This window comes from Galendromus occidentalis, unplaced genomic scaffold (genome assembly GCF_000255335.2).
Source record: "Galendromus occidentalis unplaced genomic scaffold, Mocc_1.1 scf7180000077436, whole genome shotgun sequence".
Taxonomy (NCBI): domain Eukaryota; kingdom Metazoa; phylum Arthropoda; class Arachnida; order Mesostigmata; family Phytoseiidae; genus Galendromus; species Galendromus occidentalis.
The window spans coordinates 404176-427512 of record NW_003805424.1 but is presented as its reverse complement, the minus strand read 5'-3'; the positions used below and the strand labels follow the sequence as shown (position 1 = coordinate 427512).

Genomic DNA, 23337 nt, shown 5'->3' with positions numbered 1-23337 from the left:
TACGTCGAACTACACGGCAGATGTCTTTTTTTCCTGAGAAAATCACAGCGACTGCGCCAATTGAAGGGTACTGAGAACAACGTGGACTGCTGTGGGTAACTTCGTCAGCAACTTCTCATTAGTGAAGCGCTAACGCTTAACTTTATTGGACTTTCATAGAAGCCTGATCGGCTTCTACGTGAGCGGGGAGATGTAGGGATGCTTGTTCGTAGTAGAACCTTCTACCTTAAGTCGATCAGGCTTCTATGAAAGTCCAATAAAGTTAAGCGTTAGCGCTTCACTAATGAGAAGTTGCTGACGAAGTTACCCACAGCAGTCCACGTTGTTCTCAGTACCCTTCAACGATAAAGGTCAGAATCATCCTCCACGGACCTGTCATGACTGATGACGAATTTCCTCGCAATTCGGACGTCGAAACAGCGTACTGTCGCTCCCCAGGTCCCTGGTGTCGAAGAGGGGGAGATACTTGGGAGCCCTCGTATATGTCCTCCGAATCGTAAGCCACGATTCGTGACGGGCTCGATCGGCGAAATTCACCCACGAGCCTTGAAGTAGCATCCTCATCCGATCAATCTCATTCCGATCTCTGGCGTCAGAAGTGATTTCGGTAAATAATGTGCACCCATGGAATGTCGAACTTCATTCCATGATTGCCGCGTAGACCCCATCTCCTGGATCGCTCGAAAAGCGATCTTGTCCATGGAGTGGTGAACATTTAATTCGACTTTCGACCATCGAGCACCTGTTTTCTAGCCAAGCGATTTACCGACTAAGGAAAGAGTCAGAAATTAGCTAAGTCTAGAGCCGATGTTCTCGCCAGTACGTGCGTCATGATTCATGATCGAAGCTCCGAATTCCAGCTTTCGTTGATGACTGGAGGACAGACGAGTATCAAGTCTGTCCGAATCATCTGTTGTACAGTCTGCCTTGTATTGTGTATCCGACCTGATTTGCTGCTACCGACCCGCTCAAGTACCCACTCTGACGAGCCTACGTAGCGGCTGTCTTTGGCTATTCGCTCGATTTCTGACAGAGCGAATATATACCCTCAGAATCCATAAGCTCTTCATTCAGGCTCGTTCTCTACCGTTGTCCTCATTAACATCTCGCGTGAATTGATTCGTGGGCGCCCGAAATCAGACATCTGATTCGCGTATTACTCGCATGTTCTCAAGCGCGAGCTCAATGACTCATCCGGAAGCTCCTCGAGTTACAATAACAGAGCGGTCCTGCGATAAGAATTATTTATTTTCGGAGAGCTGGACACGAAAATAGCTCTCAACTGGTTACAGAGGGCGGTTTTCGAAAACATTCTTTGCGTAATCCTTTCGAGATTCGCTTGGGAAGGTCGTGCTGCTGAATCGATCCGATGAGCCATTTTGGGCGTATCGATCCCAGCTTCATGAGGTTTCGTTTACATTGACGGGAGTAGAGTGACTTTCAAAAATACATCAACAAGCAGCGCTCTCATCCAGGAACAAACGAAATGGCATTCGGGACGTTTAGAATCTAGTGTATATGTTGACTTTCCGCTTCCAGACGATTCGTGAGCTAGCGCCGACACCTATGTCGTTCAGCAGTCCTCCCACGCGGCATCACTGTGGCGACCTATCGCTCGCCTCTCTGACTATACCAGGCTCCGGATATGCGCAGGTTGCAAATCACTCCAGCCCTTGGATCGGGGCTGGGGGCACAGGGTTGGGCATTTGGTCAGTGGATAGAGTTCTCTATTGTGCAAGACATCACGTAGATTGATGAGCCCCGTCTGAAAAATAAACTGACACGGGAACTCGACCAGACTCTCCACAATCAGAGAGCGCGCGGTGCTCTCTCACAGACTAAAGCGATCGACGTCGCGTCGCGTCGATCCCAGAACCGAAGGAGAGCAAAAGCACGCGCTGGAGACGATAGAAGCTCATTGTACGAACCACCCTCTTCGCGACCTTTCCTTGTGGCTTCCGCTCCTATGGAGATGGATCGTGATTTCTGTAACAAAACTGAAATTCTCCCGCCTCAGTTCTCCGCTATGCCGGTTTCGGGATGTCAGACGCAAGGAATGGGCTATGGAAGGAAGGCTCGACGAATTCCGGCTTGGACGAGAGGAAGTCCGGTCGACTGACGGCCGTCATTCTCGCCTCGATCTCCCGCAGACTAAAGTTCCAGGGATAACTAGCGTGAGCGTGAGGATATCATTCAAATGGACCGAATTTACTCCGAGACGAAGTCGGGCTCCCTGTGAGCGCGCGAAGCCGACTTCTCCTGATACACGAAGATAGTCTCTAGATGCCTCCGAGATACAATTTATGGGCTACGGAAGACCAAGCTTTGATTTCCATTCCGCAGCCCGCAGCGCTAACTGACTGAAAGTTCTTGCGGTAGAGGCTTGCGATACTCGTGCTCCTCTGCGAGAGCAGCATGGAATTGAATCTCGGTGAGAAGGATGGGAAATTCTCCATGCTTGCGTCTCATCACGCCGTTGCCGTGGGTGGATACCTCACTCATGCAATCCATCAATGACTTTCCATGCCGTTTGTCTTTGTTTCGATACCGTCCAAGAGAAGACTTCCCAAAGTAGAATGGAAAATCTTTCGAAGCTCCTCCTCTTCCTCAAATCGCGAAAGTCTGGAGGCGCATCGAGCGTGAATGATGAGAGCGGATAGACTCAAAAAAACTAATTTATTCAACTTGCGACTTTCTGCTTTCGTAGATATTACATCACACCCGCTGACATGACATAGTAACGATTCACTGTGGTGCTGCTCATGCGCGCTACAGCCTCTTTGACACTCACACGACCAATATTGCGCCGCGCCGCAGCACTGGGTCTCAGTGTGGAGTCGGAGAGAAAGCCAATATCGAATTCTTAGAATAGAACCAAGCCTAGTTCCCTCTTGAAATATATCACTCCCATCTGTCCAAAAAGTGCATTTCAACCTCAGCTATCGGATTGGAAAGAAAACTGAACTTCTGCATACAAACGACTGAGCTTATACAATCCATGTTCTCTGGTGAATTCGGACCCGCTAAAATCGGTTGGTCTGCCTTTCAACTCCATCCAGTGACTTTACAATATACACACAAAATAAAAATTCATCAATAATAATAATAAATATCAGTAATGAACAATTGATATTATACATATATAGAGATTGAACATTTCATTTATACCCCCTTTGACTTAATTCACGGTCGGTCCCCTTCGCCCTGCACCTTCAATTTCTCACGGCTTTCGTGCGTTTCTAGAATGAATCGGAGCGCATTCAGGTCGGTTTGAAATTGTTTCCCCGTCGAATCCGCTACCCGATGGTATTCCTTGGTGGTTCGAAAGGCTTGGCGGAGTACCTCTCGATCAAAAATCTATGATTTTAGAGAACTAATCCCTTGACTCCCTGCAAATTGTCCCACTGGGACGTTCGTGACATCATCGTCTTCAATGACAGATGATCAATCGCTATCACCCGATAGTACGAGGCTCGACCCTATGGTGGTTTATATTATCTGTATCTTCTTATTTATCGAAGGTTCCACCTGGGATCGACCGGTCTGAGCCCGAAATACATATTTTCCGCGCAGCATTCGGCGTTTGGTTGCAATTGAAAAAACCTAAAATCCTCATTTCATTACAGGGATCGTTACCTTCTCTCCCTCGCGTGTACTTTCTCATAACTTTAAAAATCAATATCTGTGAAGTTTTCTCATCATTTGCCCATGCTTCGGAGCTCGGACACCGATGGAGAGTTGAAAATTCTCGTAAAGCTACTAGCATTGTTCAATTCACTCTTTCCCTCTTGTGGCCGTCGTCATAGTTGGCGGCCTTATACGAGGTTCTCACTTCGTTGGGTTGTTTGGAGGCATTCACTATCGGTCCGGAGCCTAGGTGCACCAACTCCTAACGAATATCCGCGGAGTCACAGATTGCTTCGCTTTTCTCCTTCCTTGACATTCCGCTTGCCCTCCGAGCATGTTAGGTCGGGTGTCGACTTGAGACACCGGGAATCTTGGGCTCTGTGTCAAGGAGAGTATGTTGACGATGGAGATCTTCGAGACTGGCTTCGGAACAACCGGCATCCACAAATGAACCAACAGCTCCTTCCGATCCGATGCCTTACCGAATCCTATAGGCCGATTCTCATTGTCCAAGAATCAGTACATCGCGTCTTATCTTAGCTCCTGCCTGAGTATATACATTCATACTTGTGGGGTAACACTGCTTGCTTCTAGTCTGAACATGATATCACCATGATCACGATCAGCGCGATCGTGTTCGCGATCATCATCGATTCGATTAACATTGAACTTGACGCCGTCATGTTATTGCATTCTCTTCCAACTCGAGAAAGGAGTATTTGTGTCAGTGCTGTCATGCTATGGGCGACTCACCGATCGAGTCGGGCTCTCAGAGGCTCTGAGAGTTTTTTCTCGAGGTTTCGGAACTCTTGGCGCCTTAGAGGAAGGTCAGAAATTTCTTTCGCTGGTCGCTGAAATGCTTGTCATGGTTCCAATGGTCCGAGGACTGATCAATGGTAGAACGAGAATCTGTCGATCGGTGAATATATCGACAGATCATCATGATCATCATCATCGTGAGGAATAACTTCAGATAACGACCTCGGGGCGCTGGCACTGGTCGTCGACCGCATGGTGAACCGCTAATTCTGTCGTTAAGGCTGCTTCTGCAGCTGCTAATCCCCGATGATGAGCAATGCATTCGTTTGCATGTTCGTGCAAGCCATCTTTCAAACTGGCACGGGCTCGGGGAGCCCCGTGGCGTAGCTCTATCCCATCGAGAACTTTTTCATTTGTCAGAAACGCTGATAGTGATTAACATGTCCGTTGGCTGCGAGAACAACTCGACGCATTTCGTCGTCCTCGGCTTCGGTGGACGCACACTCATCTTCGGTTGTCATCGCCACGTCCTCGCAAGCCAAAGAGAATTCCGCTCTTTCGGAACCGGCCGATAGAAGGTCATTCATCGAGTGGCTTCGAGGAGCTTCTAGAGGAGATCCACTGAGGGCTCCGCCAGCGGAGCCGTTCGCCAAGCCGCCGTTAGTAGGAGGGAGGGGAGCGCGAACGTCGTTGTTGCCGGTCGCATTGCTCCCTGATCCGAACAGAGGCAGGTTTCCAGCCGATTGCGACTGGTTCAGATTCGGGATCGGACGATGCTTCAAGGCATCGGGGATATAGGGATTGTCGCGTATTCGCAAACCCGATTCCCGAGATCTACGCCGCTCGAGAGTCTTCTGCAGCTGGCGAACGTACTTGATAGCGCCAAAATCGCGGAAACACTTGATCATGGCCTGGCCGATGAACAAGCAGAACGACATCATGAAGATGACACACATGACCACGGTGTACATGCTGGCATCCGATTTGAAGTAGAGGTACATGAACAGAGCAAACTGTAACAATATCAGTGAAATGATCACAAAGTCGATGGCCGTTGCATGAATGTACTTGTTGGTCTTCGACGGATTGTACACGAAGTAAATGTTGTACTTGTCTACGTAGTGCTTGAAGCAGAGGTACAAGACACCGAAGGGAGTGACCAAGGGACATGGGATCGAGTACACCATGATGATAGCGAACATCAGGAGATACCAAGCGTAGTGGACTCCAAAATAGAACTCGAACAACGAGTTCCGCTGAACTGCGTACTGTTCCGCCTTAGATCTCGATAAACACGTGTAGATCATGTAGAGGCACAGCTGTGGAAATCGTATAAGTTCCATAGTGGTTCCGACGAACGAAGATGTGATCACATAATTAACAAAAAACGCCCCACTGTCCGGTAAGTAAAGGCACTTCCAAACTTCGGTAGCGTTCCGCGTTTGCATCAGACGGCCGACGAAACTCTCAGCGCTCGACAAGCCCAACGACGGAAGTATGAGGACCATGAATAGCAGAAAGACAAAAACTTTCTTCATTACAGAATGATTTCTCGACGATCGACTCCAATGCGCTATGAAGAGATCCGACAACGTCACCATGGCCGGCATAAGAGCCGCCACGCACCATAGCATGACCGTGGGCAAGAACTTCTCGAAGAACGGATGTAATCCTATCTGTATATTGATGATCGGCGAGAGCGACGAGAGAATGATGAACGGGGTCGTCAGGAAGAATAGTACGATGAACAGTAGGAAGTTGATGAACACCGATCGCATGTACCAAGCGTACTTCCCGACGGACAAGTTCTCCCAGAAGAGATCGCTCGGCGGCGGAGCGAACACCACCTTCCATAGATAGGGCTTCAGCTCTCGGGTTATGCTGCTCTGACTCTGACCGGGAACGTAGCATTGCCATTGGGATTTGTGGTCCTTGCAGACCAGCATGGCCATTTCTTCCGAGTCGAATGTGATGAACGCGAAGCCAACAGGATTTTTCAAGGCTCGCCGGCGCTCTTCGTCCACCCGTTTGAGGAGCGACTGCTCCTCGACTCTATAGTAGTCGAGCGCGTCTACCTGTTCGCAGCCGAGATAATCGCCGAGACAGCAGCATCTGCCACAGGTATACGGACGCATTGTAGGTCGTTCGCGCGTGTTGTTGATCCGGTTCTCGCACCACAGACGCGCCTGTGTCGCCGTTTCACGTTGAGCCACCATGTCCATCAATTTCCGGATGTCGTACGCGAATTGTATATCTTGGATTATACACTGAGGGTAAGCTTCAGCGAAATGCTGACGGAATAGCTCAGCTTTACAGTGCCGGCGAGGTACACCGGCGATCATAAGAGTCCGGCCGATACGCGGCTCTTCGGCATGTATATGGAGTCTGGTAGAGAAACGACGCATGAAAATCACGCCAAGTGGCAAGAATATGAACGATAGCGCAATGTGTATCCAGAGGCTTTTGGAGTCCTTCGAGATGTTGGCGATGGTTGTCTGTGCGAATTTGTTGTTCTTCTGAGACTCGACTCCGAGCGCGTTGAGCGGCAGCACGATAGTCGTCACACAAATACACACGATGAAGACAAACACGATGATGTGCCTCTGGAAGGTCAGATATTGCACGGCATCTGGTCCGTTTTTCTTGAGAACGTGTCGATCCTCGATTTTCCAGATCGCGTATATCCACGAGAAGAAAGACGTATCACGATTGGCGTTCTCGAGCGATTCCAGACTCCCGTCATCGTCGACAGGCGGCTGAGTTCTATGATTGCTGACCCCGGATCGATTACGTTGCGGGGAGCTCTGATTTAATTGATGATGAACAGAGCCGTTCTGTGGATGTTGCTGCTGCTGCTGCTGTTGATGTTGATACTGTTGACCGTAGAACACATCGGACCATCGTTCAGATCGATGTACCAAAGCCATACGCGCATAGTTCTTCGCTGTTCGATTCACGACCGAGTAGATTACGATCAGACATATCCAGGCTACTACGTTCATGAGCAAGTTTTCCGGGATGCCCTGGTAGCCTGGCGCTAGTGTCAAAGTCAAATTCTTGCTCCTCGCCAAGAGAGCACATTGTACTTCCATCCGATCTGCGAACTTGGTTCCGAAACCAACTGTAGGCGAAGACATCTTTCACAGCTGACTGACTGATTGAGTAGTCGAGGAGCCCGACTGCCGCCGTTAGTGGAGCGCTTGTCAGGCTGGCTGGTCGACTCGTCGCTCGCTCGCTTGGTGAGCGGACTGGCCAAAGGGCACTTAGGCTCACCTCAACGAATCAGTACGTCCGTCCGTCCGTCCGTCCGACCGTCTTTCCGTCAGCCAGCAAAGCAGGCACGCAGATGAGCAGGCAAGCTGGCTTCTTTCTGCCACCGTCGGCCAACACCCTCGTTTAGTGTTGAGGGCCGAGCTCACTATATCACGACAGCTGAACCGCTCGACAAGAACCGAAACCTCAGCATTATGTTCACTTGAGCTCAGTCGTGCAAGGGATGCATCGATTCACAGTACCACATGTCCGCCCGATTCACGGATCGATCACCGGATCGGAAGCTCCTCTCTCTGTCTGTCGTTCCCGGTCGCCGTCGACGTATGACGGCAGCGGCAGCAGTAGAGGAAGCAGCCAGACGGACACAGCACTGCTTGTCGTTGTTGTCTGGGAGTCGACAAGATGGCGACCCAGCCCTCGCTCGCTCGCCGCCGCCGCACCCGTCGTCAGCTGTTCGGCACTATTTCGAAAGCGTCTGCCATCCGCGCGCCTATATCGTTTGTATTATAGGCGAACGCGCAGACGCGCGGCGTCTCCCGTCGCGAAGCGAAATCATCTAATATTAATCGAGATTCCGGTCTTCGGAAGAGTTTCGAGCTTACCGGCTTCCGAGCTCTGTATGATGACGATTCCACCGCCGTAGTTCCGTGGGATTGAATCCGCGTGTCGAAAACTGCCTCTACCTCTCCGGAGAAGGGGAGAGAGCATCACAGAGGGGGAGGGTTTTTTCGCCCGGCGGCCTGCTCACAGCTCCGATTGAATGCGCGTGTTGCCTACAAGAGGAGAATCGAAGAAAATCGACGAAATCCCGAATCATGTCTAAAGTTCGGTCGGTAAAGGTATGACCATCCTCAAGAAGAGAATCCTCCGCGATGAGAGCGTTCGCTGGAAGCAATGTAGTGTCCCGTGGCTCGCTATCCGAGAGTCCTACGAGGTTATGCTCTCGTGAATGTTTTTCTTTCTGTTGGTGAGACAGAGATGTTCGAGGGGTCTTGAAAAACTGCCTCCTCGTTCACTGACGGGGCACAAGACCGAGGAATTCCCTGATGTACCGCTCTCGGAATCGTAGTAAATGGCTAGCGGAGGCGAGCTTTATCTTTTGAAGATTATCTCCCGGTCGCTACCCGCGCCGTATCACACGAGAAACAGAGTTTCGAAGAGCCTAGAATTCATGCGAACCCGAAGCCAACGACAGAATATGCTGCCGCTCACATTGAGAGAATGCGGTCTTGAGCCCGGATTGACTCTGTCAGTCAACTTCCTGAGATTTTGTCTTGATGAACTTATCGAGAGCGAGTGCTGCTCGAGGTTTCCCGAAAAAACATCTGCTCCACGGGAAAATGATCTTTGGTGGTCCAACGAATCGCGGCGAGAGATGCCACAGATCCTGGTGACCTCCCGGGGAATTAAAGCTTGATCCAAGCTGGGTTTCCCTGGCTGGGGTGGGTCTCGCGAATGCCCTCATTCCGTGGCTCGCCATGGGCACCAGCCCCGTCCATCGGCATTGAAAACATAAAGCGGCAGAGAGACTGGACTGGTGTGATTCCGTCCTGGAAACATCGACGAATGGAGATGCGATTAAGAAGATGGATCAGAGAGCATTGCAATGGGAGCCTGCAGAGCTCAGGTTTGGATTCTTAACCGAACACGGCAGCGGCTCCACCCTCTGTGGGTTGTCTAGCAATGGCTCCTGTCCGATGGTGAAGAAGCACCGCCCGGAAGCATTCTTTTCGACGTATGTTTGGAAGCATATCCTCTAGCTAGCTAAGTATGTGATGACCTTCAGCAGACTATTCGCCGAGATAAGTACGCCCGGCCGGATTTCATTAAGTACGGGATCGTTAGCCGATCGACTACTTGCGCCCGCGAGTCCACCTCCGAGAAGTTCCCGGAGGGATAGAATCGTGAGAACTTCTTTTCGGCCGCGAATCGCTAGCGTGCGGGGGTATGGAGATACTTCTCGGCGCAAGATTTCGACTCCTGACAAGGGTGGAGTTCGACCTTGGCTGCGCGCAACCCGACGTCAATTTTTCGCTGCTCCTCCCGAGAGAATCAGGCAGATTCGGAAGCATCGTTAGATTCATCGTGGTCTAGATCTCGCACACACGGAACCCGGGAACGAAAATATTCGATCTTGTCATATCCGCGAGTTCTGAACTCGTTCAACTCGGCCACGTGAATGGAAGGGAATTCAATGGCCCAAGGCACGTGCTCGAGGGATTGTGATGCGTGGTCTGTACCTGGCTCAGAAGCGGGGAGGATTTCTCTTAAGGAGAATCTCAATCATGATTCATGATATGCTCTTCAGACGCGAGATGCCGAGATGGCCGCTGCAGCGCGGAATGATGTGTGACGCTTCGCACAGGGGGGCGATCGTCCTACCTTCGGCGTCGCCCGGAGATTCAGAGACCCCGAATGAGCATTTGTCTCCGCAACCTCCGTCTCGAAGGTTGCCGTTAACGTATCGATCAGCTTCCAAAAACCAGGGTAGTTCTTCCCGGAAACTAGCCGCCTGCCCTCCCCCTTAAAGGAGAAGATCGATGAACTCATCATGAATCCTTATTTTCCAGGGTCTGGTGGCATTGGTCACGGGTGGAGGGTCCGGTCTAGGAAAGGCGGCAGCGACTAGACTCGTCAATCAAGGAGCCAAGGTCGCCATTCTCGACTTGCCCACATCACAAGGCGAAGCCGTCGCCAAGGAACTGGGACCAGCATGCATGTTCGCCCCCACAAACGTGAGCCATTCATTTACAGAAAAATCATTGGAAAACTGAACCGATAGTATCCTTCTCATTCACTGATTCATGTTATTGTCGCGACACGCACAACCGATGGGTGTTCGATACCGCCATAGCATGTTTTCTTTCATGGATCCAGGTGACATCGGCGACCGATGTCGAATCAGCCCTCGCTGCGATCAAGTCCAAGTTTGACCGACTGGACGTGACGGTCAATTGCGCCGGCGTCGGCGTCGCTTTCCTCACCTTCAGCGCCTCGAAGAATAAGCCACATCTCCTGGAAGACTTCGAACGTGTGCGTATAACATCGACTACTAAAAAGTCGCGGAGATCTTTTGCTGAGACAAGCTGCAATCATCGGCTAGCCCCCCCCCCCTACCCCACGAGCATTCAGTATGGAATCTGCTTCCCAATATGAGCCTCTGACGAAGGAATTTTCTCAGGTGTTGAGCGTGAATACCGTGGGTACCTTCAATGTCTGTCGACTCGCCGTGGGCTTGATGAACGCCAACGAGCCCGACGATAATGGTCAGCGTGGCGTCATCGTCAACACGGCTTCCATAGCTGCGTACGAGGGTCAGATGGGACAAGTGGCTTACGCGGCGTCCAAGGGTGCCATCGTCAGCATGACTCTCCCACTAGCGAGAGATCTGTCAGGCCTGGTGAGGAACAAACGTCAATAGAAGCCCTTCTCGACTCAAAGACTCGATTTCGCCCGGGCATGCTCTTGAGTGATGAGGAGTCATAGCTCATGATCTACGTGGATTTCAGGGTATCCGAGTCTGTACCGTTGCTCCGGGTCTCTTCGACACACCCTTGCTGGCGTCTCTCCCGGAGAAGGTCAGAGTCTTCCTGGCTCAAACTATCCCGTTCCCGAAGCGTCTTGGCAACCCGGATGAACTCGCCCATGTGGTGCAAACTATCATAGAGAACCCTCTCATGAACGGAGAAGTTGTCAGAGTCGACGGTGCTCTGAGAATGGGTTGAAGAGATCCGAACAAGGAGTAGTGTTTCTGCAAAAATTCGCGTTTGTCAACACCGAGAAATATTTTTCTTACATGAAGCTACTATCATAGACTTCGGGAGCAATAAAACCGCGTGAGTGAGTTTTGATCTTCCGTCCACCTTCGCTGATCAAGTTCAAACGTGCCTTCACAATCGATCTCTATAGCAGCCTACAGATTCCCTAATTGCCTAGTCGAGACGAGGAGGACTCCGCAGCGGCGACTCCGTGGGCGGAGGAACATCCGCGCGGATGTGTCCAACTGAAGCGGCTCTGAATTTCGAGGGACACTGAAAAACTCCGCGCGACAGCTCATCGAGTACGTTCCTAAGTCTGGGGGCCTAAGCCCATCGAGCTGGGGCCTAAGTCTGAGCCCCGTCCACACACACAGAGGATGAAGTCCTTCCCAGAGGTGCTGTGCGACGCTTGCTACCGAGCCATTGTCTCTCAGCATCGTCGAGCCCGGTGGATTCGTTCGCTTTGCATCCGAGCTCCGGCCCCATCGAGAAAGTGGATGGGAATTTTTCTTACTTGGGACAGGATTTTGGGAACTCGTCCGAGGCGGAGAACAAATATCGGAACAGTCAGCTGCTGGAAAGAAAGAGCAGCTCCAAAAGCTTGCGCTGTCACTAAGCGACGATCGAGCTCCGCTCGGACTAGTCGCAAGTCAGGCACGACCGCCAAGAGTTATGCTCTCGATGCTTGGGGGGGAATAGCTGAGGGGAAGTCCCTCCCGGGGACAAGAACCGATCCATATGCTAGCGACTTTATTCGAATAAGAAGCGCACGCAAGCTCGTTCACCGTAAAATACCCGGAATTCCTAAAATTATGTGGTGGGCTGAGTTCCGAAGGCTTGCACCATCTGGTGGGCAACATCAAGAAGTCGAAGACACGCTCGGGAAAGACTTTAATTCTTTGGTACCCTCCAAGTCTCGATTCGTGGGGAATGGAGTCGAAGAGACGGCAGCTCATCTGTATGGGTGGTCCCTGGTTACATATATCGGTCAAGCAATAGGAACGAAAGCATTCCATTCAAGTGGATTCGGATCGGGTGGAAACGAGAGTCTCTCCGGAAAAAAATTGAGCAGCCGAGTCAAGATTTTTCAATTCAGGAAAGTATGCTCCGTTAGGCTGACCGTTGAGTCCGACGGGCGCTTCGAAAGCTTCTGTGCGATTGAGGTGCAGGCGCAACCCCTCAATAATAGCGACCTAAACGTCGATGGCTTCACATGATTTCATACGTCAATACGTGGACTACCATACGGTCGGTGGGGACCCCGCTGGCATCGGGCTCTTGAACGACCTCGCGTCCCGCAATGGATAGAAAGAAGAGATTCCTGCTGGAGGGCGGGGGTCGTTCAAGTCGAATCGGCACGAGATCAGGAAGCAAAGAGCATCCTCTCGACCTGAAAGAGGCCGCCACCGCTGCTCTTCCGAGGGTCTTAGACGGGCTCGAAATTTTCGGAATTTCCGTATCTCAAGGGAGCTCGTGCTCTCACGGCAGAAGAGAAGATTTCGGGCTCCGGGCTCTAAGAGAAGTGCCCCGATAGCTCACGGGCTCCTCATCCTTAAGATTCTTGAACCCGATTCTGGTGAGGGCTCTGTGCCCCGTAAACCAAACTCCGATGATTTCTGGGTACCTAATCGAATTTTGCCCTCTCTAGGGCCCTGTTCTGTGCGTAGAATTCCGATAACTTTCGATTTTTCCAACCCGACGATTCACCGATTCGGTTCTCGTTCGGCTCCATGTACTGCAGATAGAGCGCCGAGAATTTCTAGGTTTCTCATCTCGAGGATTCCGCAGTGGATTCTTGTCGGGCTCCGAGTACTTAGGATAGGAGTCCGATAAAATCCGACAAGAGTTCTCGGAGTTCCGAATGCCGCGCCCTGCAGCCTGCAGGCTATCAGCGCCCTCTGCCAATATGGCCGTCTCTCTTGCCTCTTGCGGAGCCGGGTCCGACCGAGACCCGGCGGCCGGCGCGAATCGGCGGATTCCCGATATCCGGGTGAGCTATCTGGGATATACTCCATTTTCCATGGAATGGTCGTATGCATCCTCCGTCGATCCTGAGGAACGCATAGCTTAGAAGCGCTTCTCTTATCTTCCTGGGCACTTCCGTATCGTCGAGCGGAAAAGCGCACTACATAATGAGATCAGCAACCGTCAGCGGCAGCCAGCCGACAGTCAGAAAATCGTCTGTGGTTGTTGTTGTTGTGATTATGGTGGGATGATGAGCTGAGAGCTGACTGAGATCGGTGTTATTATTCGTCATTCTCACGATTGGCATCTCCAGCTGCTTGCGATTCCTAAAATTACTGCGAGCGGTGGAAGCTCCCTCAGGTCTCAACGCACAAAAGTGGTGATTGAGGTGTGCCGGCATGAATTCTTCTCGCAGTGTTCGATCTTGACTTCCGTAGATCGAGGTTCCATTCCGGAGTAAGTAAAAGTTTCTCTGTGAACGGTGGACACGGCACTCTCCTCAGTCTGCGTCGCTCTCCGGGGGGTGGGGACCTAGATCTTCTTCCCTCATCATGTGCGCCGGCGCAGCGTGATCATCGCAAGACCGAATCCCCAACTTGGGGGCTACACACAGAAGTCTGGTGTCGCGGCCCCACGAGACGTCTTTGCATATCGCTTTCGTCTTCGAACTGACATGACAGGCAGATGGAGAACAGCCTGAAAAGCAAGGTCCGAGGGATCGCGAACACTGAGGTGCTCGCATATGTCGCGGGCTTCCGGTTCGGACTTCAGACCGGTGCCTCGCTTCGGGATAGCTGCGTGAAGAGAAATTCGTGGTCTCGCATCTTCGTCCTCAGTCATCCCTGTCAAGAACATATGGTTCGTATTGGCATCGGAGACACCTGCCTCCAAAGCCTCGGAAGGAGGGACCTCTTTTCCACTCCGTAGAAACAAGCAAGCCAGGAAAACTCCGCCAGTTCATATTCGGCGCGTTCTTGATTGGCTAATTGTCCGACCGCGTCAAGTCACTGATTCAAAGGCAAATTCAAAGAACGCCGGGAACATCGGTCGAGTGTGCGCAGCCTATCCGCTTCACACGCGAATACCTGCTCCGAGCCTCGAACGGGCGGGAATCGCGCGTTACGATCATCAGGGTTCAAGTAATATCTTGGCATCTATCGACGGAGACAGCAGCCGATCTGATGCAAGCCTCGCTCAATCTGCGGCGGTATGACGCTTGCGTTCTTCTATCGGAGCCAATGAGACTAAGACCTCCGAGATCCGCACAGTGTTTTCGGCTGGAAGCCCGGAAGTATTCATCACTCGAGATCATACACGAGGGATCGAGACTCGCTCAATCGATGACTTCTCCCGCAGAAGACGGATCTCCCACCGAATGGCAACGCTGCTCGGAGACATCGATTTCGTTGAAATCGAATTTTCTTCGATCGAAACGCGGCGCTTTCTCTATGTTTTGACAGCTTACCGGTGACGTGAGAGACCGAGCTTGCCCTTGCCATGGCGTGGTACTTCACCTCGCGTGTTCAGCCACTCAGTCAGCTGAGCAGAAGAGATCTCTATGATGTCCCAGGCGGTCACAGAGAGCGCGCCCCGAGTCAATGATGATTGTATACGTTTTTCCGCAACTATGGATCGCGACACTCGTAACGGCGACTGTGAAAAGTAATGAGCGCCTACATTTCACAGACATGCGATGAGATAGCCTCGGACAAGATTTCGGAGTGATGAGCTGGCTGAGGAAACAGGGCTCCTTCCGTCTGAGGAGACCTGCCGCTATCCTCAAGAATGCAGATCCTAAGACTCTTCTTGAGGCTTTCCGAGAGCACTGCTCCCAGGCGAACGCCCTCATTCAGAAATGGGACCTTACGATAAAGTAAGCATTCGGTTTCCGCACTCTTCAATCATGCTCAGATAGAAACCCGTAAGAGTGGTCTTTGTAAGGATCTCTACGACGTCGACCGTCCGTGGGATCGCAATCCGGGCTGACCAAGTTCTGCTGCTAATATCAATCTCTGTTACAGTTTCGCGGTCCGACAAGATGACGTTGCGGCTATCCTCAATCACCTGGAGCAGATGGTCAACTATATCCTCGAAGAATCCGCGGCTAAGTCATTCACGGGTCCTCCCTCGACGGCTTCGACTTTATCGTCGATGTCCTCGACGCCGTCACCAGTTCCTTCATTGAATTCGTATGCTATATCGCCGATTCTGGATTATATTCTGGACAACGACGTTCTCGAGAAGATTCTCGAGTGGAGTCTGCAAACATCTGAATTCACATTGAGACTCTTGGAAGAGCAGCTGAGGATCTATGAGGTGAGCAACTGGATAGGTTTTCTTCGGAGAGCTTCCGAATGCGATTTCCCCACGAGGTCCTAGCCGGGAATACTCGTATTTATTCTTGATATTGTTTCTCGGTTCTCCAGATCCTCACGTCGAATTGTTCGCAACGGCTTCTATACCAGAAAGGTTTCCTGAGTCCGCTACAGAAACTGCTTTCGATTTGCCAGACGGAATGTCCCGAGGAACTCGAGCGTCGGCTCGTTGCTCTTTTGAATACATTGTGCGTGACGCTCTCTCAAAACTCAGATTTACTCCAAATTTTCTTCAATCAGAAGGATGATCCCCCGGACTTCGTAGTCTTTTCCTTGCTCATACCGTGAGTATTCTCCATTCATGTCGCGAACTCGAATCGAGCCGGGAAATCCGACTCGGACATGATGGACCGAAAATGCTTGAAGAGATCGTCAATGTGCTCGCTATCGATCCTTAGGTTCGTTCATCGGGAAGGCTGCCTTGGACATCAAGCGAGGGACGCCATCCTTCTCTGTATGTGTTTAGCCGCGAAGAATCACGCGCGAATGGACGAGCTCGGACGCTATATGGCCAATCATTCAACTTTCTGTCCTGTTCTGGCCACTGGTGAGCGATACCATCCAGATACGAATACTTGTGGCGGTTAGATGATGTGATCTGTATTCTGTACGCTCGCTTCGTCCCGCTGAATATCGGGTATGCCGTATCCACTGTCTTAGACGGACATGCCCGTTGATGTATTTCCCCATCCCTCCAAATCTGGTTCGTCAATCGGAGGCTGCCCTACTGATCGAGGGTCTTCGTGCATTTTTGAATTCGTCGAGGACCGAAAGCTCTCCTATAGTGGAGCATACGATAGGGTGCTCGTGTATTCCCCGGTGGTCCTTGAGGCGCCCTTCCCAAAGAGAATGCCCGCCTAAGTTGCACAAGGTATACGGTACTTATACGGTCAACAAGCCCTGATTTCGTTCTCCTTCATCGATTTGTAGGTCTGAGCGGCTTGTATTCTGTCTTGCCGCGCAAGCTGGGTGCCCAGAGCGAGGATTGGTTCCGATTGACCGATGAAGACATCCACGAGATCCCAGAATTAGCATCATTTTTGAATTCATTGGAGTTTTGTAACGCCGTGACTCAAGTCTCGCATCCCCTTGTGCGGGACCAGCTGTTGGATTATTTATTACATGGCTTCCTCATCCCTGTGATGGCGCCAGCGTTGTACCAAAGTAATACCGACGAAATAGTCACGACGACAGTGTGAGTTCAAAGAAGACGACTTCCGTTAAGCGAGGATCAAATTGTCTATGAATTGATTCCATTTCTCCGAATTGCAGATATCTCGAATTATTCCTCCGAAAAGTGACCGAGCCTCGGCTAGTTCGGGTGTTTCTACACTTCCTTATGACGACAACATGCGAGCGTCGCCTGCTCATAGATATCCTCATGTTGAGAATCGGAGCTCATTCGAAATTATCGCTGGTCACGATTTCTTTCTTCAAAACACTTGTAGACTTCAACTGTGAGGAAGTCATGTACGAGCTTGTCTTCAAGTGAGTGCGGTCGATCGTGATGCTTGTGACGAATGCTTGTTGGACTGATGAAGATAGCAGTCTTCACTCTCAATTTCAGATACTTGTTGCCTTGCTCACATATCATGTTGGCGCACCGGGACCGCATTCGCGATGTTGACACCTTCTGTGTGACTTCCCAACGATTGTTGTCACTGACCACATCGAATCAGCCCGGCGCAGGGGTCAAACAGAGTCAGAGCTTCAATGAAAATTTGAGCTCTCAAATTTCTCCGAACGATCAGATTCAATACCTAGCTTATATCCTGGACGCGAAAAACGGTGGGTAGCCTTCGTCGGGATATTTTCGTTTTTCACATCGAGAAGGCTCGCCATGCCGATAGCTCCGAAGAATCCGCGCTCCTGTCTCATGTCCCGCGCCTGATCTCGGAATCGGTATCCTCGCTCTTGCATGCTCGCTCCATCATCCCGCGTTGGCCTTAGAACTCGAGGAGGGGAATTATTCTTGAATTTTTCCGAAGGTGTTCGAGCATGTCGTGATGCTTGTCAAGTTTGGTCACGCAGCTACGACGGGAGTCGGAACGAGTCTCAGCGGAAAGACAACCCGGTCAACAATCTTCATCCGAACGGTAACGGCGATTTGAAGCTCCTCACAGAGGAACGGGAGGATTCCGGGATCTTCGTCAATGACCAGAGGGTGAGCTGAAACCTATCTTATCCTTACCTCTGATACTGACTACCTCTAGATGCACGAAAGTATTTCGATGCAGAAACCGAATCTCAGCGTCTTACAGGACTTTTCCGCTGACATCGGGCCATTCCTGACACAAATTCTGGTGAGGCTGGAAATGCTGCCAATCAACGATGTCTACACCAACCTTCAATTGACATCACTCGTTGCTCGCTTGGCCTTGTATCCTCAACCACTGCTGCGGAGTTTCTTGTTGTCGCAGGAAATCGTCTTTCAGCCCAGCATACGGAGTCTATACCAGGTCATTATCCGCAGACGATATTGACCTGATGCGTCGAGAGCATCCAGCAAAGCCACTGGCTCGGCTTCTGATCAAATCTCTCTCGGAATCGCCAGTAAGATGTCCCATCAATTTCAGATTTTGTGCACCTTGAGGCACAAACTGGATCACATGATCCTTCAGCTAGGGAATTCCTCAGCGCTCATGCAGCAAGCGAGAGAATTTTTCGCTGCCCGAGAGCAGCACATCACGCAGCCTTCATCATTGAAATCGAGCGTGTCGAAAGACAAACAAGTCACCGTCGAGCGTCCAGTGCCAGCTCAGACGCAGAGACGCAGGAGTTTAGGAATTTTCTTCAGGAAGTTCGGCGTCTTACAACCCATAGCAGACAACGGAGGATATCGATATATCGCCAAACCACCTCCAGAGCGTGATGTCTCATCGGAGAGCAGTCAAAACTCCGCTGTCCATAGAAATCAAATGACAGCCGTCTTGAGCATGATCGTCTTCGATGAGTTTGTCAAGGAACTGGCGGCAATCAGTCAAGAACAGGCGCTACAACAGCTACTCGATGAGGTTCCCGCTGAATGATCAGTGGCTGATTCTGTTTCTGCGATGCTCTTCTTCACCGAACACGATTTGAGTCGCCTTCGTCACGCCCGTGAAACGAAGCGTCGGTAAGCTCGCGTGACAATACACTGGAAGGAAAAAATGCTTTGGGCCGAATTTGGCCTGCGGGCCGCTGGTTCGGGCACCATTGCTCTCGCATATCTCTTGATTGATGCTCCGATGGCGGGGATTGATTCATGTCTGCGTGGCCTCCGTGGTGAGTGAGCTACTGGTGATCTGTACATAAGTGTTAAGCCCCAATTGTGACTTTGAGATACGAAGGAGAGTACTTCTTCATATTTACACCTTATACTGCCGACCGAACGTTCGGAGTCAGCGTGAGAAAACGTGCTACACACGGGAGGATTTCGCTCATCGGCTAGAGCAACTCGGAACGAACCTGGAATGTCCGCTTGGTTCGCGATGAATCGATCCTATGGCAGAGAGAAGTCATATTCGAGGATGGAGTGATGCACAGTTTTAGAATGAGATTATATGACGCAGCTTTGTAACGTACGCATAGACCAATTATATTTATCATCGGCGATATTTCTGAGAAATGAGGCTTGACTATTAAAGCCTCGTCAATGATCACACGCCGCGGAGGATGGAGCTAATCTAATATTAGTCGAGATTTCGCAATAAAATAAAGACTTCTGTCTCTCTCTTCCCGCTTGTTAATTCTTCTGTGAACCTCTTTAATTTTTGAATAGTGATCGTCGGTTCGGCTGTGCTCATTCATCCTCATTGTCCTGGGGCTTGTGCTGTGGTAGTATCCATAGACGGAATGAAGACGGTGCTTCCGGCTCCCGATACACCGACACTAAAATTCTCGGATTCCACGTCCGAGAGCTTCAGGAGGTTCGGATTCAGCAGTCAAGATCTCAAAACATTCCGATGTCGTCCGGCCAGACAAGACTCACCAAGGATACCCCAAATCCCGCGTTATGGGTTCAGCGTGAAGAAAGTCTACCCGGTGTTTTCTGACATGGGGTTCCGTGCCCTTTCAGAACACGACTTTGCTCTCCTTTGACTGTTTCAGGCCAGTTTTCACCCAATGACAAAAACAGAAACATAGTGATGCCAGTCGGACATGGGAAGCAAGTTCCCACGATTATCTCCGAGGCCCTAAGTATTCGAGAATCAAGTCTAACTTTGCAACGCATGCGTGGGCCTGTCGGGGCGTGCGATGTCGAGGCGGAATTCGGCCGTTCTCAAATTTATTCAGCTAGTTTCCTCAGTTCTCTCAATTGTTGTGAGCTTGAATTTGTGCGGCAATATCGGCTGAAAACACTTTCGTGGGCACACGGGTTCATGTCTGTCGGAATCAGACCTAGAACCTCTCGCAGGCCAAGTCCTTCATCTGGAATCGACACCGTGATTTAGGAGGGCAATGGAACTGGTCCGAAGTTGCGAAGCTTCCCCGTGGCGATCATTGGATTAGATTTCGGAAACACTGTACTGTTAGTTGACGACAACGGGAGCGACGGTTACCTGTGACGGCCGGAATATCGGCCACATCCTCGGTGAATTGATCCCTGTCGCTGTCATGTACCAAAATAATCTTGTTTCGGATACCACATCCTTCGGTCAATTCAGCAAGAATCCCAACGTTACCGCGATACTCGAAGAGCGCCAGCCCGTTAGATGGTAGAATGCACGATCTGCCACCTTGTTCCAATTCTAGCGTCCATGAGTCTTTGGAGGAAATGACTAATGAGACCGCGAATGCGAAATATTCTCCGACATTCGAGATGAATGAATGTTGGTTCCTCAGACAAACCTCTTTCCCATTCCAAGCGATCCAAATCGAACACGAGAAGCAGATCCACGTGAGGTAGCTCAGGGGGCTCGCTGCCGATCACAGTCCTACGATCGAAAACGTAGATGCGTTTCTTCGAGTCGGTAGAGATCACGATCAAGTCTAAGAAACTAGACGAAGACCTCGCAGGCGAATCGTAGACCGACTTCACTTGCGTCGCTCTATCGAAGAGAATTAGTTGCGTCTTGCTCAGTATAATCACGAGATCTCCGTACAATGTACTTCGAAGACCTCCAACCGTCGGAGGCAAATCAATCTGGAGATGAAAAAGAATTCGGGAAGGTGCTTGGAGCTGGGTAAGATCGTCATGCTATAATTCTCCGCATCCTTGAATGCTCCAGAGAAGTCCACTCGTCGATTGTCCATTTCCGAGCCGTAAGATGTATACCTCCTCACAGCTGGGCTCCATCTTGTCAATGGAGCTCAAAACCCCCAAATGGTATGAATCGTCCGAAGTTCTTCGCCACGAGACGAGGACCTGGCCTTCGTCAGTTTCGGAAGCATCCACGAACTCAGCTCCGGTCAAGTCCGGATGGATATGCTTCTCTGAAGGCGATGCCAAACTAGAGCCCGAGGATGTATCGATGATCCATGCCCACAATTCGCTCCCCGAGCTCGCACCGACCACAACCTGGGAAGAACGCGTCTATTCTCAGAACCACATCCGATCTCCCAATGTCTCCCCCTTTGTTCTGTTGAAATTTTCCCTCAGCCTCACTTTCTGCGGGAGCACTACACATCGGCTCCGGGCTTCAACTACACTCTGGGGCTCTCCTTTAAGAGTCGACGATACAGCGTCGGTCGCCTCACTCCCCCATAAACACGACACCGCGAGTTTTTCCCATTCGGAGTCGCCTATGGAATCTTCGTGCAGCAGAAGGTGCAGATGGCTGACATAGTGTCTGCAAGAAGTAATAAATCAGCGGGGCTCAAATTGATTTCGCTAATTCTCGCAGCCTTCGGGGAATTCGACTGATGTATGTCACGTCGCGAGACAGAAAGAGGAGCTTGACCTCCTTCGGGTGAGTTGCTCCTTCGGCATGTCCTTCAGCCAATCAATTGATTTCTTGCAAATCTGATATCCCTGGGAACGAGAAGCTTCCGGGAAACGTTCAATCAGAGCATCGAAGGCCGAACAAGTCAGGAATGGGAAACGGATACACGAGATCAATTCATTGAGCTCCCGTGCATCTCGAGACTTGCTCTAGAAAAAAAAATCGTTTGAGGGTTTCGCTCGCAGCAATTCTCCGTTCACGTCCGCAAGTTGTATCGGGAGGCTCCACCTTTTCAACGAGATCCAAAACATCGTCCTCACTGGAGACGTTGAGTTCATCGTCTCTCAATAGCTTCAGCAGGAGATCGAATGGTAACGTCGAGCAGTGATCGGGTATGAACGTCGCATAGAGACAAGTTTTCTCCAGCATCGTCTCATACAACACTCCTGAGAGTTGGAGGTCCTGCGAAGGGAGGGGCTTGATCAAAGATGGACAGTTTTGATGCACGGGCTCGTTTCCACGTAGAAGTAGACTTTCGTCGGCCGAATCTGGTTTAAATTCAGGCAACTACCGATTTACCTGGGCACTCTTATAGATTTCCAATATTTGCGATCCACTGATTTCGAGCCGTATGGCGCCCATCAGGGTCTCTAGCGTCTCTCGAAGGGAGAGCGCTCTTAGATTTGAGATCATGTTGTCCAAACAGCTGTAATGTAATCGAGATCAGTGGGCAGATCGACTTTTGAGGGGGCGATTTCGAAATGCGATCTCCACAAGGATTCGTTTTGCTCACCTCGCAGACACCGTTGATTTACCCACGCTGAATAATTCACGCAGACTCTGCACACAGTGTTGGCAGGAGTCGAGCGCATCCTGGAGTTCCAAGAGCGTCTTCACGGTTCGAGAGTCGTCGGTCATATCCGGAGCAGGTCCCTCGTAGGTCATCTCAAGGGAGTCGACCCTGATGAACAGCGAGAAGAATGTTTTCGCTCTCGAGTAATTACTCTGGATTTCCCGGAAGGGGAGAATGTCAGCCTCAAAGATCGTTCCTCCCGACGTGCATCCCTGACCTGTGCGTATACTCCCGCTCGACAGACTGCCTCAGCGTTTCCACATCAATCGCTGCGCTCACGTCGTCATCGGATATCGGTGGGCTCTCCGCCTTTGATCGAGCGTTACCGAAAGAATCACGCAGGACGCTCGCGAGATCAGGATACCCTTTCGCGATCATACTACTGGCTAGAGCCTCAATGTTTATTCGGCTCATACCTTCGAAAAATATTCCATCATTAGATGAGTCCATGTGCTTTCGTGCAAGATCTATCGATAGCGATCATCGAAGCGACAGAGGGGCGAATTCCCACGGAGACAACTTCCGCATCCCTCACCGGCATTCGTCTTGACGGATCTTCCTACCTCCACGCCGGGGAAATTTCCCTGACGATTGTCCTCTGCAGCATCCGATTCGAGCTCGCGACGATCCGTAGTCCCTCCGATGCCCGCGGGGTACATGAGCGCTCAGCTGACAATCAGTGAGGCGCCAAAGTTCAAAAGCTTTGCTCCCCGAATAGGCCACGAAGCAACTACAGGCTAGAGGTCCGGCAGTGGCGGTCCAAAAGGAGGGCCAAGAAGGGGCGGTCTGCCCCGGGCGGCGCTTGTATGGGGGGCTTGACGGAACGAAATTCCGCGGTTTTCCGAACAAAAAAAGTTTTTTTT

The 23337-nt window shown here is 50.9% G+C and overlaps 4 protein-coding genes across 4 annotated transcripts; 2 read left to right on the top strand and 2 right to left on the bottom strand.

Moving 5' to 3' along the window:
* Positions 1 to 4802: 4802 nt before the first annotated feature.
* Tmem63 (transmembrane protein 63) lies at positions 4803 to 7523 on the bottom strand. Its single transcript, XM_003742977.1, has one exon. The coding sequence runs from the start codon at positions 7521 to 7523 to the stop codon at positions 4803 to 4805; it is 2721 nt and encodes a 906-aa protein (XP_003743025.1).
* An 873-nt stretch (positions 7524 to 8396) lies between these two features.
* scu (hydroxysteroid 17-beta dehydrogenase 10) lies at positions 8397 to 11508 on the top strand. The gene is made up of 5 exons (XM_003742945.2): positions 8397 to 8498; positions 10230 to 10394; positions 10537 to 10692; positions 10841 to 11059; positions 11169 to 11508. Exons 1-5 carry the CDS (start codon positions 8475 to 8477, stop codon positions 11382 to 11384), a joined length of 780 nt encoding a protein of 259 aa, XP_003742993.1. The 5' UTR covers positions 8397 to 8474; the 3' UTR covers positions 11385 to 11508.
* Positions 11509 to 13623: 2115 nt separating this feature from the next.
* LOC100903984 (UPF0518 protein GF15501) lies at positions 13624 to 19462 on the top strand. The gene is made up of 11 exons (XM_003742976.2): positions 13624 to 13838; positions 15069 to 15255; positions 15404 to 15698; positions 15809 to 16041; positions 16156 to 16304; positions 16688 to 16952; positions 17030 to 17245; positions 17325 to 17545; positions 17746 to 17921; positions 18019 to 18216; positions 18334 to 19462. Exons 2-11 carry the CDS (start codon positions 15107 to 15109, stop codon positions 18784 to 18786), a joined length of 2355 nt encoding a protein of 784 aa, XP_003743024.1. The 5' UTR covers positions 13624 to 13838; positions 15069 to 15106; the 3' UTR covers positions 18787 to 19462.
* A 553-nt stretch (positions 19463 to 20015) lies between these two features.
* On the bottom strand, positions 20016 to 22790 carry LOC100903836 (uncharacterized). Its single transcript, XM_003742975.2, has 10 exons — positions 22692 to 22790; positions 22415 to 22582; positions 22201 to 22327; positions 21910 to 22083; positions 21640 to 21830; positions 21345 to 21528; positions 21015 to 21257; positions 20588 to 20882; positions 20299 to 20502; positions 20016 to 20167 (listed from the first exon to the last, which is right to left on the bottom strand). Exons 2-10 carry the CDS (start codon positions 22564 to 22566, stop codon positions 20025 to 20027), a joined length of 1713 nt encoding a protein of 570 aa, XP_003743023.1. The 5' UTR covers positions 22567 to 22582; positions 22692 to 22790; the 3' UTR covers positions 20016 to 20024.
* Positions 22791 to 23337: the final 547 nt, after the last annotated feature.